The sequence below is a fragment of the Crocuta crocuta genome, unplaced genomic scaffold, assembly GCF_008692635.1.
Source record: "Crocuta crocuta isolate KB4526 unplaced genomic scaffold, BGI_CrCroc_1.0 scaffold131, whole genome shotgun sequence".
In the NCBI taxonomy this organism is placed as follows: Eukaryota; Metazoa; Chordata; class Mammalia; order Carnivora; family Hyaenidae; genus Crocuta; species Crocuta crocuta.
In genome coordinates this window covers 14,683,401-14,698,757 of record NW_027528977.1, presented here as the reverse complement: position 1 = coordinate 14,698,757, position 15,357 = coordinate 14,683,401, and the positions used below count along the sequence as shown (strand labels likewise).

General features: G+C 35.2%; 1 protein-coding gene across 1 annotated transcript in view; it reads left to right on the top strand.

Annotated features, from left to right (window-relative positions):
• Positions 1-15,357, top strand: part of RANBP17 (RAN binding protein 17) — a 302,985-nt gene that overhangs the window by 15,880 nt on the left and 271,748 nt on the right. Inside the window, exons 6-11 of the mRNA XM_077757358.1 lie at positions 4,727-4,831; positions 6,492-6,657; positions 9,365-9,438; positions 11,801-11,920; positions 13,787-13,933; positions 14,556-14,728. Of these exons, the coding sequence (XP_077613484.1) occupies positions 4,727-4,831; positions 6,492-6,657; positions 9,365-9,438; positions 11,801-11,920; positions 13,787-13,933; positions 14,556-14,728 (785 nt within the window). The remainder of the gene's footprint in view (positions 1-4,726; positions 4,832-6,491; positions 6,658-9,364; positions 9,439-11,800; positions 11,921-13,786; positions 13,934-14,555; positions 14,729-15,357) is intronic.

The window sequence follows — 15,357 nt, the reverse complement described above, 5'->3', positions numbered from 1 at the left end:
AATAACAGCCATAGTGTAAAGTAGTACAAAGAAAAGGGAATTAGACATGGTCCGTGCAACATGGCAGTTGGTGAATTGTCCTTGTATCCTCTGTATGTAGTAGGATGCTAACCATAAGAAATAAATTATATAAAGAGAAACAGACCTTTATTTGCTTACTTATAAAAGGCCATTGATTCTCTACAATGGGTACACAGCAGGACTCATGACAGAATAGGCCACTTGGCACTTTGCCGCTTGCTGGCATGGATTTTCACCCTGTGCAAGGATTTTCACCCTGTGCAAGGATAGTTTGCAGAAGCTATGCCTCCCTCCAGCAGTGCCTTTATGAGCTCAGCAGCTGAGCGCATCGTCACCTGTTTCTGTTCACTTTTGTACTTAACTCGGTTCTAAACAGAACAAAAAGGGGAATAAAGATAGTGTCTGTGTTTTAAAGCTGTCGTCATGTTGAACAGTGTGTGTGTATAAATATGAAAAGCTCGCATGTCCAGGACCACTTGCCAACTCCCTTCGGAGTGTCAGTATACTTCTGCGCATAAAAAAATCACCCAAAATAACTATTTTCAATGTCAGTCAGGAATTAGAACATTTTTCTAGTTTTATCGGATGGATATCTTAAGTTTAAAGTGCTCTCTTAGTTTATCACAGACCTTCCTCCCTGCCTCCTCCGCCCTAGTGTATGTAAAGATTTCTTGCCTTATGGATGTGTGCCAGTAGTCATGTATGTATGTCCAAAGCAAGTAGCAGTGGCACCTGGGACAGGGTTATTGTGTTAACAGGGATGTTATGACAAGGATTTTGGCTAATCCTATTAGGCTTTATAAATGTGCCTAAAGAACTATAGCTTTCTTTTTTAAAAGTACACTTAAAAATAATTTTAGTACGAGTATCTTACCTGATGAGAATGGAGAGAATAATACAACAACCCCATGTACGTATCATGTAGCTTACACCACAACTAACTTCTTGCTGATCTTTAAACCAGCATTGTTTTTTTCATTTCCGACTTCGTAGCACGACAGGGCTGCAGACTGCTCTGGTAATAAGGGTTTATTTACCGAACTTAGATGGTTACTGAGACAAGGCTGGGTAATATGGAATTCTAATAAAAGTATGATTCAAAGAGCAACCAAGTGTTTTTCTTTTTAAATTAACTATCTCAAATTTACAGAAGAGTTGTGAGTATAATACAGAGAAATTTTTTTTCTCACCCATTTGATACTAAGTTTCCAACATGAAACCTGAATATTTGAATGTATTCCTCAAATACAGGGACATTCTCCTGTGTAACTGTAATACAACCATGAAAACAGAATGCTAACACTAAATGATTACTGTCATCCTCATATTCTGTTCAAGTTTCACCGTTTGTCCGAGAACGGAACCAGTTTGGGATCGTGTGTCTTACTTGTTTGACGTGTTTTATTAGTCCCCATCAATCTGGAAAAATTATTCACTTTTTCCCTCACTGTCATGACCTTGACACTTGTGAAAATTACAGGCCAGTTGTTTCGTGAAATGTCTTTCAATTTGGGATTGCCTGATGTTTCTATGTTATTAGATTCAGATTATGCATATTGGTCAGGAATATGACAGAAATGATAGTGTGATCTTCTCATTGTCTTCAGTCAGGAAGCACATGATTCGATTTGTTACATTACTAATGATGTTTACTTTGGTTACGTGATTAAGAATGGTCACTACCAGGCTTTTCCAATTGTGGATTTATTTTTTTTCTTCTTTGTAAATAATAAGTATTTAAGACTCTGAAAATACCCATTCCTCATCAGACTTTCAAATTATTCACTTATTTATGTCAGTATGGATTTGTAGCTTCTTATATAATAGGTTATAATTTGTTACTAACATTATAGTTTGATGCTCAAAATTTGGCAGATTTAGTCAGGAGGAACCCTTTCAAGCTAGCTTCCCTGTCCAATGACATTTACTCACCATTCTTTGAATATTTTCTTACTTTCTGGCACATGTTCCGGACTTACCTTGTATAGAACCAAGTGCCTTTTGAAAAAAGCTTCAAGGTCTGAGGTGTGTTTGCTTTTGTATAGTAAAAGCTATATGGCTTTTGTGGACACATTTTACTTAGCCTAATTTTATGGCATTTATGGTTTCAGCGAGCATTTGGTAGGTACTGTGCTTCTGAACCAGGCAGCAGGGAGATCTACAATGCATGATGAAAGTCAAATGCCATCATTGTTAAATGTGAGCAGGGTAAATTCATAGTGTCAATAACAAGTTATATTTTTTAAAGAAAAGCATCTAAACTTGAGGTTTCCTAAAAGAGGATTATATACTATCTTGTTTTCTTAGAAGCCAGTCTGCTGTTCCTACTGTTTCTGGAAGTTATTCAACCAGAAGTAAAATATTGTTTGCCTACGTTGTAGAGGCATAGGTATATGGTAGAAAATAGATATACAATCCCTCTTCTCAAAGCAATGGATATCTAAATGATTCATCCAAATAAAGTAAGCATGTAGGCCTTGAAGATAACTGAAAGAATACCTGGATTTCTGTTGCTTACTACTTTGGACAAATTTCTGAACATCTTTGAACATATCACTATCTGGAAAGTGAGAATGACACCTTCCATGGATCTCGTTAAGACTAGATAACTCCTAGCTCACCGCCTGGTAAATACAAGTGCTCCACAAACCCAAGTTCGTTCTGTTCATGTTACAGATACGGTGGTAATGAGAGGTCGGTCTAAGACAGTGTGCCTATACACTGTAATTTTCATGTGAAAACAGAGGATAATATATATCTCACAGGTTATTTTGAGAATTAAGTGAAATAATATGTGAAGAATACCTCACAAATTACAATGCTGTATGCTACTATTAATTTGTATTAATGAAAGTTTTTTTTTTTTATATTGAGGGAAGTATTTTAGGAGAGACAGACTGACTGAAATTTGATTTAAAAGAGGGGAGTAATGCTGGAAATGCCAGTTTAAATCTTACATATTGGTTACCGATTCCAGTAACTACTTTCTGTAATCACTTTGGACTTCTGTTATGTTTCATGTTTCCCTAAGTAAATGCGGCATTTAAGCATAGCCTAAATTGTATGATGGAGCTTAGGAAGGATCAGATAATTGATTTTGAGCTCACTGCTTTTTTTTTTTTATTTAATCCATAAGCATTAGTAAAAGAAAATGGTTTATTTTCTTCTTTCAAATGGCAAAAGGAATGCTATAGTGACTGTAGCCCATGGTGTTAATAATCATGTGGGTATCAGACTTCAACTTTGTTTGCTGTTTGCTGTTGATAAGTGGAAGATTTAATGGCATTAATAGTATAGTTTTGACGATACTATTTTTTAATAAAAATTTTTTAATGTTTATTTATTTTTGAAGGAGAGACATACAGAGTGTGAGCAGGTCAGGGGCACAGGGAGAGGGAGAGACAGAATCCGAAGCAAGCTCCAGGCTCTGAGCTGTCAGCACAGAGCTTGATGCGGGTCTCTGACTCACGAGCTGAGCAAAGCCGTGAGATCATGACCTGAGCTAAAGTCACTTGACCTACTGAGCCATCCAGGCACCCCTGACCATATCATATTTGAGATTAGAGACTCAAGAATTACTCTTAGTAAATTTATTCTTAAAAATCATTTATCATTAACTAATAAATAGAGGGAATGTACTATTGCTTATATAATATTTGTGATTGTTTATAATTTCTGCCTTGGTTTCTTAAAGCATTAAAAAAAATTTTTTTTAATGTTTATTTATTTTTGAGGGAGACAAAGTGTGAGCAGGGTAGGGGTAGAGAGAGGAGACACAGAATCCCAGAATCTGAAGCAGGCTCCAGGCTCTGAGCCGTCAGCACTTGAGCCTGACAGGGGGCTCAAACTTACGAACTGCGAGATCATGACTTGAGTGGAAGTCAGATGCTTAACCAACTGAGCCACCCAGGTGCCCCATCTTGGTTTCTTTATAAAACACCAAGGATATATGAACCAATAGTGTTTCTAGTGTATAAGAGGAATGTTATTTTCTTATGAAGAATTTTTCTATAATTGATTATTAACTGATTCACAGAAAGTTAGAATTTGAAGATTATTTTAGAGATTTCTTATTTTACATGTGGAATCTGAGGAATAGAGAAGTTGTTACTTGCCTCTTGTGAAATGGTACATGGTTCAGGAGGTGGTAGTTTTAGTATCCATTATTTTATTTAAACATTTTTAAAAAATGTTTTATTTATTTTTGAGAGAGAGCTAGGGAGTGAGCGGGGGAGGGGCAGAGAGAGAGAGAGAGAGAGAGGGAGACACAGAATCCAAAGCGGGCTCCAGGCCCCGAGCTTTCAGCACAGAGTCTGACAAGGGGCTCAAACTCATGAACTGGGAGATCATGACCTGAGCCAAAGTCAGCCGCTCAACTGACTGAGCCACCCAGATGCCCTGCTGTCTATGTTTTTATAATCTGTGTTCATATTGCCTCTGAAAGTATGATCAGTTCTGGTTTTTAGTTTGGGGATTGGTAGGGTTTAAAGAAAGAGCACTGAATTGAAATAATCCAGAACATGGGTTCTAACTGTGAGTCTGCCACGAACTCTTTGAGTAACATTAAACAAGGCAATTACCCCAGTAGATTCTTAAAAGCTCTTTTAACTGTATATGCTTTTTTAATCCTTATTTCCATTCCTTTTCTTACTAAGGTTTGCTTTGGTAGTTGATAGGTCTGATTAAATCATCTTGATCTTTTTAGGTTGATTATTCTAGACCTTCAGCAAAACACAGGAAAATAGCTACCTCATTTCGTGACACTTCTCTCAAAGACATTTTAGTGCTAGCATGCTCTCTTCTAAAAGAGGTAAGTTATTTAATAATCAGCATCCTACGTAGAGTATTTAGGAGATTTTAAGTTTCAAAAGAGTTTCAAATGAATCCCCCTTCCCCAACCCCCATTTTGTCTTTGAAGAGTTTACTGTGAACAATCTTCATTTCAGTACAGTTGATTTCTACAAATTTGTAAGAGTTCCAAAAAATTCACTTTTATTTAGTAGGGATATAATAAAACAAAATCCAAAGGGAGTTTAGTAACTCACCTTTAGGTAATAGTTTCATTGTCCTCCTACTAACATTGTTTATTGCAGAAGCTAATTGAGACTTAGTTTATTTTAGTTGCTTGTGTTTTGATTGGATGCAGATGAACAATGAAATGGGAGTAAGTTTTCCTAATTCATCAACTATTGATATTTATTCATGGGTGAACCAAGACCATTAACTTTAATAATTTCTTTGGGAAATAATATTTTTCCCATTTGCTACTTAGTGCCCTGTTGAGCACTAGGGATAGTACAATTCATAATTATATTGTGTTTGCTTGTAATGTAGGGATTCCATCATGCTGCTCAAGCTTTTTAATTGGTGTAGGATACCATTTCCCAAAGTATGTTTCACTAAGCAGCAGTTGCTAATTATTTCAGTTCTGTGGTAGAGTAACATGGTAACTGCTGCAGTAAGCCAGACCGAAAGACCCTCTATTATTTTTTTAATTAAAAATTTTTAATTGTTTATTTATTTTTGAGAGAGAAAGCACGAGCAAAGGAGGGGTAGAGAACAAGGGGGACAGAGGAACTGATTGGGCTCTGTGCTGACAGCTGCGAGCTGATGGGGGCTCGAACTCACAAACTGTGAGATCTTGACCTGAGCTGAAGTCTCAACTAACTGAGCCGCCCAGTCTCCCCAGCCCTCTATTATTTTTAAAACTTTCTTTTTGTATGGAAAACTTTAACATACACAAAAGAAAGTGAAAGAGTATAATGAACTCCCTTGGACCAATCAACCACATAAGCAGTAACAACTCATGACTAGTCTCGTTTCAGCTCTGTACTTTTCTAACAACTTTCCTTCTTCTTGTGTTATTTTTTAAGCCAAATCCCAACCTTCATATCATTTCTTCCACAAATATTTCACAGTGTGTCTTTAGAAGATATGTCTACTCTGGTTATGTCAGAATGGACATTTGTGGTCAGGGCTTCAGGGGGCGGGGGTGGTCAAGATTGTTCTCCAGAAGTTTGTGAGTATCCTCCTTCATTCAGACAGCTTGACAACCTTTGTTAGCCGAATATGGATCCTTTATACATGAAGTTCCCCCACATGAAGAATAGTATATTTTCAGCTGTTCTAAGCAACCTTTGAGCTAATAATTCCCATAGATTTATACATTTGTGCTAAAGTATTTGTATAAAGTATTTGTCCTAAAGTTACCTTTTATAACTTTAGAAGATGACCTACAATTTGCAGTTAAGTGTAAAAGTTTGTCTTCTCATTTTAGAAAATCAAATCTGAAAATAGTCTATTGTAGATTTTTGTTGATAGTGATTTTACAGCTTTTTCTAATATATTCAACAACATAACCTTGTAAATTTTTCCTAATTTGGCATTGAAGAATTATTTACATTAGTGAACTGAGAATTTGTTTATTGACATGTTTCCTAATGTTTTACTTGACTTTCAACTTTTTTCAGGTGTTGGCCAAACCTTTAAATCTTCAGGATCAAGGTCAACAAAATCTAGTAATGCAGGTCTTGAAACTGGTACTCAACTGTCTTAACTTTGACTTCATTGGCAGTTCAGCAGACGAATCTGCAGATGACCTTTGCACAGTGCAGATTCCAACAACCTGGAGAACAAGTAAGAAGAAAGTCTAGCGTGAGGCACGGTCAGAGTAGAAGGCACAGAATAGGCAGCATAGTTGCTGTATGTACAGTTATCTCTAGTTTTTGTTAGGCTCAAAATATTCAGAAAGATCTGGAACACAAGGTAGCTGCTGATACCTAGTATTGAAATCTGTTTTCCTTAATTCATGCTAAAGGAATTTCCATATTTTGATATTGGGAAATAGGAAAGATAGTTCTAGAGTTTGGGGGAAACAGGTTTGGGAGGGAAAATGAAGAGCTCCGCTTTGAGAAGTTCAGATAAACAGAGGGGGAGAGGCTATGACGTTTGGCAAGAGAAAACATAGTTTTCAGTGTTAGAAACAGAATGTAATTAGAGTCACTGACTTGGCAGAACAGAATTACAACTTACTTTCTCACAGAGAAGGACTCCAGGAAAGAGCAAGGAGATCTGCTCTCACACATCTTAGAAAGATGATGGCACTAGGGGTTCCTGAAGCCAGAAGTAAGGAATAGGGCTGTAAGGGCTTGGTGTTCTACACGAAGTCCCCAGGGGCTTCTCTACCACCTGTGCAGTGAGCTGGCTGCCTTTTCCCTTTTCTTCCCTGTGTGCGCTTCCCTCTTATTTCCCAAGACCAGACCTTTTTATCCTCGAGAAATTAAACTGGATATTCAGGGATATCAGATACAGTAGAGAAGAGAAACAACACAAATTTTGTGAAAACTTGTAATATGGAAATCAGAAATCAAAACAAACACTTAAAAGGGACATAGTAGCCTTAGTATCATGGCGAATACATGAACTAACAAATGTAGTAAAAATTGCAGAGACTATATACACGCATACACATACACACACACACCCATACATACCCATGAGTACATGTAAAAATGGGAAATATTAATAACATTGATGAATTGTATCAATGTGATTTCCTGATTGTAAGTTTGTACTCTAGCTTTTCAAGAGCTTACCATTGGAAGAAGCTGAGTAAAGGGTTCCTGGGGTCTCTCTGTATTATTTCTTGCAAATNAATTTTTTTTTTTTTTTTTTTTTTTTAAAGGGAGAGTTCAGTAGAAACAGAGACAGAGTAGAAGTGAACTTCAGAAAAGTATAGTTAACATTCCCAGGAAGATAAGAAAAGGCAACACATCCCTGAAACAAAACTAGGATATTGTTTTAAAAAGGAAAGTTCAGAGACTGTTCCAAGTATAAAAGACAGTTGCCAAAATAAAACATTTATTAAAAGAGTTGAAAGGTAAATTTAAGGAAATATCGCAGAAAGTAGAACAAAAAAGAAAACAGAGATTTGATATGAAAAAAAAAACAACCAAGAATATTAGAATATGAATCTGGGAGATCTGGCATCTATTAGGAGTTTAAGAAAGAAGACAAATAATACCAAAAACAGTTCTTAGCACTGAAACATAAATTTTCAGATTGAAAGGTCCCATCATGTACCTGTCATAATGAATGAAAAAATAAACACTAAGCTTCATAATTATAATCATTTGAGAATAACGATGATAAAAAGAAGATCCTAAACTCTAACAGAGTTGAAAAGTAAGTTACCTACAAAGGACTGGGGTTAAGAATGGTGTTAGACTTCTCACTGTTAGCAATGGAAGCTAGAAGACAATGGAGTAATCTCTCCAGACTTCTGAAGGGAAATAATTTTCAAACTAGGCTGAAATTACCAAGTGTGAAGTAGAATTAAGACATTTTCAAACATGCACATCCTCCTGGAATTTATCCCTTATGTATTTGCTCTGAGAAAGGTACTTGATAGACAAACCAAGAATGCGGAAGATCAGGGGTTTGTGAAAAGGGAGCTTCAACACAAGATGATAATGAACAGATATAAAAAGAAGATAATTGGTTAACAAATTTAGAAACAACCAGTTTCAGGCTGAAGGCTATAGGAGGTGGGGTAGGGTTGGGGATGGAAATTGTAGGTTATTTGATGCTATTGATCATGTGGAAAATAGCATACAGAACATTTTACAAATCTGTCAAGAGCATTTGGAAGGAATTAGTGACAGATAGATCTACAACTAAGCATAGAAAAGATGCTATGATTAAATCCAGAGAGTGTTAGAAATGTAATATAGTCATAGTGTTCTCCTTGGCTCCATTGTTGGCATTTTTTATATAGCCCTAATAAATGTAAACACTTAGAATCGATTTAATCCCAAATTGTTCTAACAGTGGATGGATGTTGCGAGAGGACAGATTGTGGTGTGGGCTAAAGCCTCATCAATTGTAACAGGAATTCATTTGATGTTTAAGGCAAAACAAAGATATATTCATATAGTGTGCTATTTGGAAATATGTATGTAACTGTAGATAAGAGTTGAAAGGTACTTGGAATGGGGTAAGCTACAACTGGTTTTTATTATATACTTTTTAATACCTTTTTTGATACTGTTTGAATTTTTAAACATTTGTATTACTTTAATACAAAAGAAAATAGTAAGAAGATTCTCCTAGTAAGAACTATAGCTGCATCATAGAAATAAGGAACATTTAGCTAATTAGTTTCTCTCTGTATTATTTCAACTTTCAAAGGAAAATAGCAAGGAATTGAAAGGAATTAAAAAGGAATTAAGCCTAACTGGAAAGAGTGACCACATGCAGAGGTCTTAGAGATCTCATTTGTGTGATAAAGTCTTGCCGATTACATTAAGAATTGAAGTAATGCTATTAGAAAATTTTTTTTCAGTTTTCCTGGAACCAGAAACATTGGATCTTTTCTTCAATTTGTATCATTCACTTCCACCACTACTATCTCAGTTAGTAAGTAAAACTCATTCATTATCTCATTAAAAAGTATCTGTGATCTTTAAGGGTGGTATGTATTGTAAAAATTTACATCCTCAATTGGATTTACCTCTCATAAGAAATTCTTACGTCTCCTGGGATTTATATTACTTAAGCTATTTGTTCGATTCTATTCATAGTCACCAGCGCATTCCATTTGATCAGTGAATCCAGACCCTCTAACTCTTGATTTAGCGCCTGCCCAGAGCCAAGGAAACCTGTACCTTACTTTCTACCCAGTCCCCATCCCTTCTTCTGGGCCTCAGCCCAGTAGTTGGCCATACCATCTGTTACCTTCCCTATACCTCCCCTCTCTCTAACTCTTCCTCACCCGTCCATACCCTAGGCTTGCCAGGCAGCCCCCATCACTTATCTCTGAGTGAGAAACAAAGGGGTTCTGCTCATGTGTCCATCACTCCAGTTGTTCATTTATTTTTTGAATCAAATTCTATTATGTACTTTAAAACTCTTAAAACTCTTTGGTTATATAGTAATTTTGAGACTGTGAACCCATCTTTGTGGAATCTAAACAGAGACCAGGCAAGACTGAAAAAAAAAAAAAGTGGAAAACGTTGTCAGTGTAACATCAAAGCTTATAGAAGTAAAGTTTGGGAATTCTGATATTGCCATTGCCTGAAAAAACATATCACAGATTTAAAGTATATATCAGTGGTGTATTTGTTTAAATCTCACCTAGAAAGGAGGAATAGATTTACAAAAATACTCTTCTCTCCCTCTATTTTTTTTTTTTTTAAATGTCTGCTCTCCCATCTAGAGTTTAAAGGTGGTGGTTTTTAAACTGGGTTCCACAGGACAGTCATGTTTTCAGATGGTGCCACAGAGTTTCAGTCTTCTGTCTTTTTCCCAGAATAGTTTTGTTTTCACTCGTTTGAAAACCATGGTTTCATGTACAGTTAGGTTTGGGGATAAAACAAACAAGCTACTGGTGCTTAAACAATTAAGTGGGAGATAACTGCTTTAAGAGAAAGTAACTAACATTTATTGGGCATGCCCTATTATATGGTGCTTACCGCAGAGCAGCCCTGCAAGGTAAGTGTTACTCTCCTCACTATGTTGACAAGGAAACAGACCCATACTGGCTTAAAGAAATTTATGTAAGGCAGCAAACTAAATAATGAAGCTGAGATTCAGACCTGGGTGTTTGACCAAACCCTGGATATTTTTTTGTTTTGTTTTGAGAGAGGCAGAGGGAGAGGGAGAGAGAGAATCTCAAGTAGGCTCCATGCCCAGCTTGGAGCCCGACACAGAGCTTGATCCCACGACTGTGAGATCATGACCTAAGCCGAAATCAAGAGTAGGACGCTCAAGTGACTAACAACCCAGGAGCCCCATCCTGGACATTTTTGATACGTTAGTGGTTCCCAAACCTTCTACACATCAGAATTGTCTGAGGAGTTTTTGGTTTTTTATTTGTTTTTAACAGTAAGGACTGTGGCAAACTAGAGAACATCTAAAAAGGCCATCCTCTGTTTCTTGTCCCTGTTCTCACCTTTGCTAAGAGAGCCAGACATTATGCAAAATCTCTTAATTGAAACATTTAAATATTTGATAGCTAATTCTAACTTACAAAGTGGGCAAACAAACATATGTGGACCAAAGCAAAACTTGTGAGGGCCAGTTTGACCTGAAAAATTGCCTATTTTGAGCCTCTCACTTAATGATCAAATAGACTTCAGTGGTTTTCAGCAGTAGAATTAAGAACCCAAGTAAGGTATTAACTTTCGGAAGATGACTAGACTGTTGATATCTTTTGGAATTTTTGTAGAATATCTAATGTTTCCAGCAGCATTCTCCAAGTTGTGCCTCAAGATATTAATGGAAGGTACGGGTAGGATGTACTGTCACCAGATAAATTTGGGATATGCTCGATTAAATAAAGTTATACCAAGTGACACTGAAGTAAGTTTCCCTCACTTACAGGATACCACAGTGCACAATGTACACTGCTTCTCAAACATATTCTACCACAAAATCATATTTTAATTTTGGTAGAACGCCTGTTTTGTTGGCTCATGAACAGAGGTGGGCATCAGAAGCGATTGGGAGCCTTTTGAGTATGTCCAGGTTGCTCTGGCGTATATGATACGTGAAACTATATTAAAAGAGAATACACACAAATAGAAACTTTAGTGCTGGAGTTAAAGGGTTGTGGGTAGTGATGTGATTGATGATGTGTAGCTTTCAGTATTCCTGGATTCTGTAATGCTTTTCTGTCACTAAAATTAAAAAATATTTTTTTATGTAAAGACTCGTGTTCCTTACATGTGGCCATAGTTACTTTTAAAATTGAAATGAATTTTGTTGTTCCTATTTTTAGGCACTTTCATGTTTAGTTCAGTTTGCTTCTACAAGAAGGTCCTTATTTAGCAGTCCTGAACGTGCCAAGTACCTTGGTAATTTAATTAAGGGAGTAAAAAGGATACTTGAAAACCCTCAGGTATTTATGAAGTAATTTAATTAATACTTAGTATATAGAAATACAGTTTTTCTGCTGAAAGGTGTGTAATAAACTCATGATTTGATTATGATTCTGGAAGAAACATGAACTGTCATATCCATTCTCCCTAGATGTCACTGATAGTAGAAATGGACAGTTACTAAAAATGGATCTTTCCTGACAGACCTCTATGTTCTCCCTTTTTAATTTCTTTTTTCATTTTTTTAGGTAAATAAGAATAGAAGGTTTATATCTTATGCTTCTGCTTTACGCCATTGTACTGCATTTCTTTGCTTATACTTCTTAAATTAGTAAAGTAATTATTTTGGAATTATATCTACCTTCTGGAGGCTTAATAGAAATCAGAATGTTAATATTGGAGTTAAGTGGCTTTAAATTTTGAGATAATGTCTTTTTGCCCTCTTGTGGACAAATAAGAGTTTGTAGATTTAAAAATCTACACATTAACTGCAAAGCTTCAGTAGCAATGTTCATTTCCGAGAATTGCAAAGCCATTATTAATTAGTGATTTTGGCTGCCTAGATAACATTTTTTGCTTTACTTTTTATTTTGTCTTTGGTTTAACATATGGATTTTAAAATGTTAAATGATTTAAGGAGATTTATCTGTCTCTTAGTTATTAATAACTTTTGAGAGGACATATAGTATCTGTACATAAAGAAAACGTGCTTGTTTGGTAAGGAGCAATTGATTTTGGACGTCATTCTCAGGAGTGTTTTAGTATCGTATGTGTTGTGCTTTTATTTTATTTTTTCAATGAAAGCACAAGTAAGAAATTTACATGTTTTGTTGATAAATAGTGTTTTACTAACATACTTTAAAATTTTTATATGTTTAACTTACTGTCATCAATTAGTATATGAAAAGTAATAATGGTAATATCAAATAATTGTTTTAATTGTTTTTCTAGCCTCATGTTCATGTTTCATGTCTGTAAAAGTTAGTTTGAATATTATATTATTTTAGAATTACAATCATGTATTAAAAGACCTATCAGTTTGGAGTATCTTTCTGTAATTTGTCCTTCATAATTAGATACTGTTTTATATTTTCACGGAGCTCATATGAATGAAATTTCTTAGAAACTCTTTGAGTATTAAACTCTTTTGAAGCCTTTGTCATGCCAGTTACAATGCAAACAGTGTTCAAACTCTTATAAAGGTAACACTTGTGTCCTATCTTCAAGGAACTCTCACAGACAACTGAGGGCTTCTTTCTTGGTCTTTCTTTTTAACCTTTCCTTCCGTAAGGTTATCTCTGTGTCTATAGTACTTCTGTTAGACTTTCTGTCCTACATTCCAAAACTTTTTTTGAATGACTCTACTTAGGGAAAAGGAGTTGCCTGAGAGCACAATGCCTGTAGGTACTCAATAAATATTTATTAAAAAAAAAATTCTGTTATTTGTGTGTGCACAAATACTATTTAAGTTCAGTTGGCATTGCTCTTTTTCAGGGTTTCAAGAACTCATTCTTAAATTTCCTTTTAAATATTTTTCAAATCTTCTACTGACTTGTGTTTGAGCCATAGTGTACACACACACACACACACAAATTTTTTGTGTAATATGCTGGGTTCCTAAACATAATTTAGTCATCACAGAACAAAGCTTTTTCCAAATCCTTTACTTTGGATTCTTTATTTTGGATCATTGATGCCAACCTTAAATCCAGCAGGAATCCTTTGTTTTCTTTCATTAATGATCTACCCAGGTGACACAAAGTACCATAAGTACCCATGAAAACTGGAAAACTTAATAAAATACTCTTGGAATTTTATTGATAAGTCATTAGCTTGGTTTGTTTTTAAGTATTTTAAAAAGCCTTTCTTTTTGTCTCATAATTTAGGGTTTGTCTGATCCAGGTAATTATCATGAATTTTGCCGATTTTTGGCTCGTTTAAAGACAAATTATCAGCTGGGAGAATTAGTTATGGTGAAGGAATATCCTGAAGTTATCAGATTGATTGCTAACTTTACCATTACTAGCCTACAGGTAAATAAACATATATAATTGATATTAAATGGTAGATACTTTTTAGAACAATTTCTTGGTAAGATTTGGTGGGGATTTTTAACATTTGTTAGAGTACTTTACTAAAAATAGTTATTCTAGGGTTTTAGGTAACGGTTCATTGTAATATATTTTATAATAAACATTTAGAGGCTATCTGAATATGTAATAATTGAAGAATGAGTTTAGAAGCTGTAGTAAAATTTATGTGAAGAAATAAAAGACATTTTAAAGATTTTTTTTGGAAAAATTCTTTTTATATGTTGGGGGGGATCTTTAAAACCACATTTTCCTCGTGATATGAACTCTGAAAAATATCCATGGAAAGAAAATTAGGAGGAAGTACACCAACATTTTAATAGTGATCATCTATTGGATTGGTAGAATAATGAGAGATTATTGGTTTCTTCTTTATGCTCTTTTGAATTTACAGAATATACTATGTTAAATGTTCATTGGTTATATGATCAGAATAAAAGTTAATCTTAAAGTCTGTGTTTAGTAATTTTTTAAAAAAAATCTGTGTTTAATAATTCTGTCTTTGTAATTCTTAATTTTAGGAAGATATGTCATTTTAAATAACATTTGCTTTATTTCTTTGTAGCATTGGGAATTTGCTCCCAACAGTGTTCATTATTTATTAACTCTGTGGCAGAGGATGGTAGCATCAGTTCCTTTTGTGAAATCAACTGAGCCCCACTTATTAGACACTTATGCACCAGAAATCACGAAGGCCTTTATCACTTCTCGGTTGGAATCTGTTGCCATAGTTGTGAGGTATTGAAAACTAAATGTTTCTGTTGTATTTTTATCTTTTGCATCTTGGAATTTTAAAAATTTGAGGTATAATTTACCTAGGGTGAAATCACCCTTTTTAGTGAATAGATTTATGACTTCTGACAAGTGTGTACAGTTGTATAACTACCATTATAGTCAAGATAGAGAATAGTTTCATCAACCCAGAACGTTCTTTTGTGTCCCTTTTGTAGTCAGCCCTTTCTCCACCCTCAGCCTCTGGCAGTTACATATTTGTTCTATTTTCCTATAGGTTTTGCCTTTTTAGAATGTCCTATAAATTAAATCACATAGTATGTGGCCTTTTAGATCAGCTTCTTTATCGTGACACTGTGCATTTGAGATTCCTCCAGTGTTACGTCAGGAGTTCTTAAAATTTATTGCTGAATAGTATTTCATTTCCTGGATATATCACAGTTTGTTTATCCATTCACCCATTGATTGGGTTGTTCTCATTTTTGTCAATTATGAATAAAACAGCTGTAAACATTCCTGTGCAGATTTTTGTGTGAACATAAGTTTTTATTTCTCTTGGGTAAATATGGAGGTGGGAGATTTCTGGGTTGCATGGTAAGTATATCTTTTACTTTATAAGAAACTGCCAAACTGTT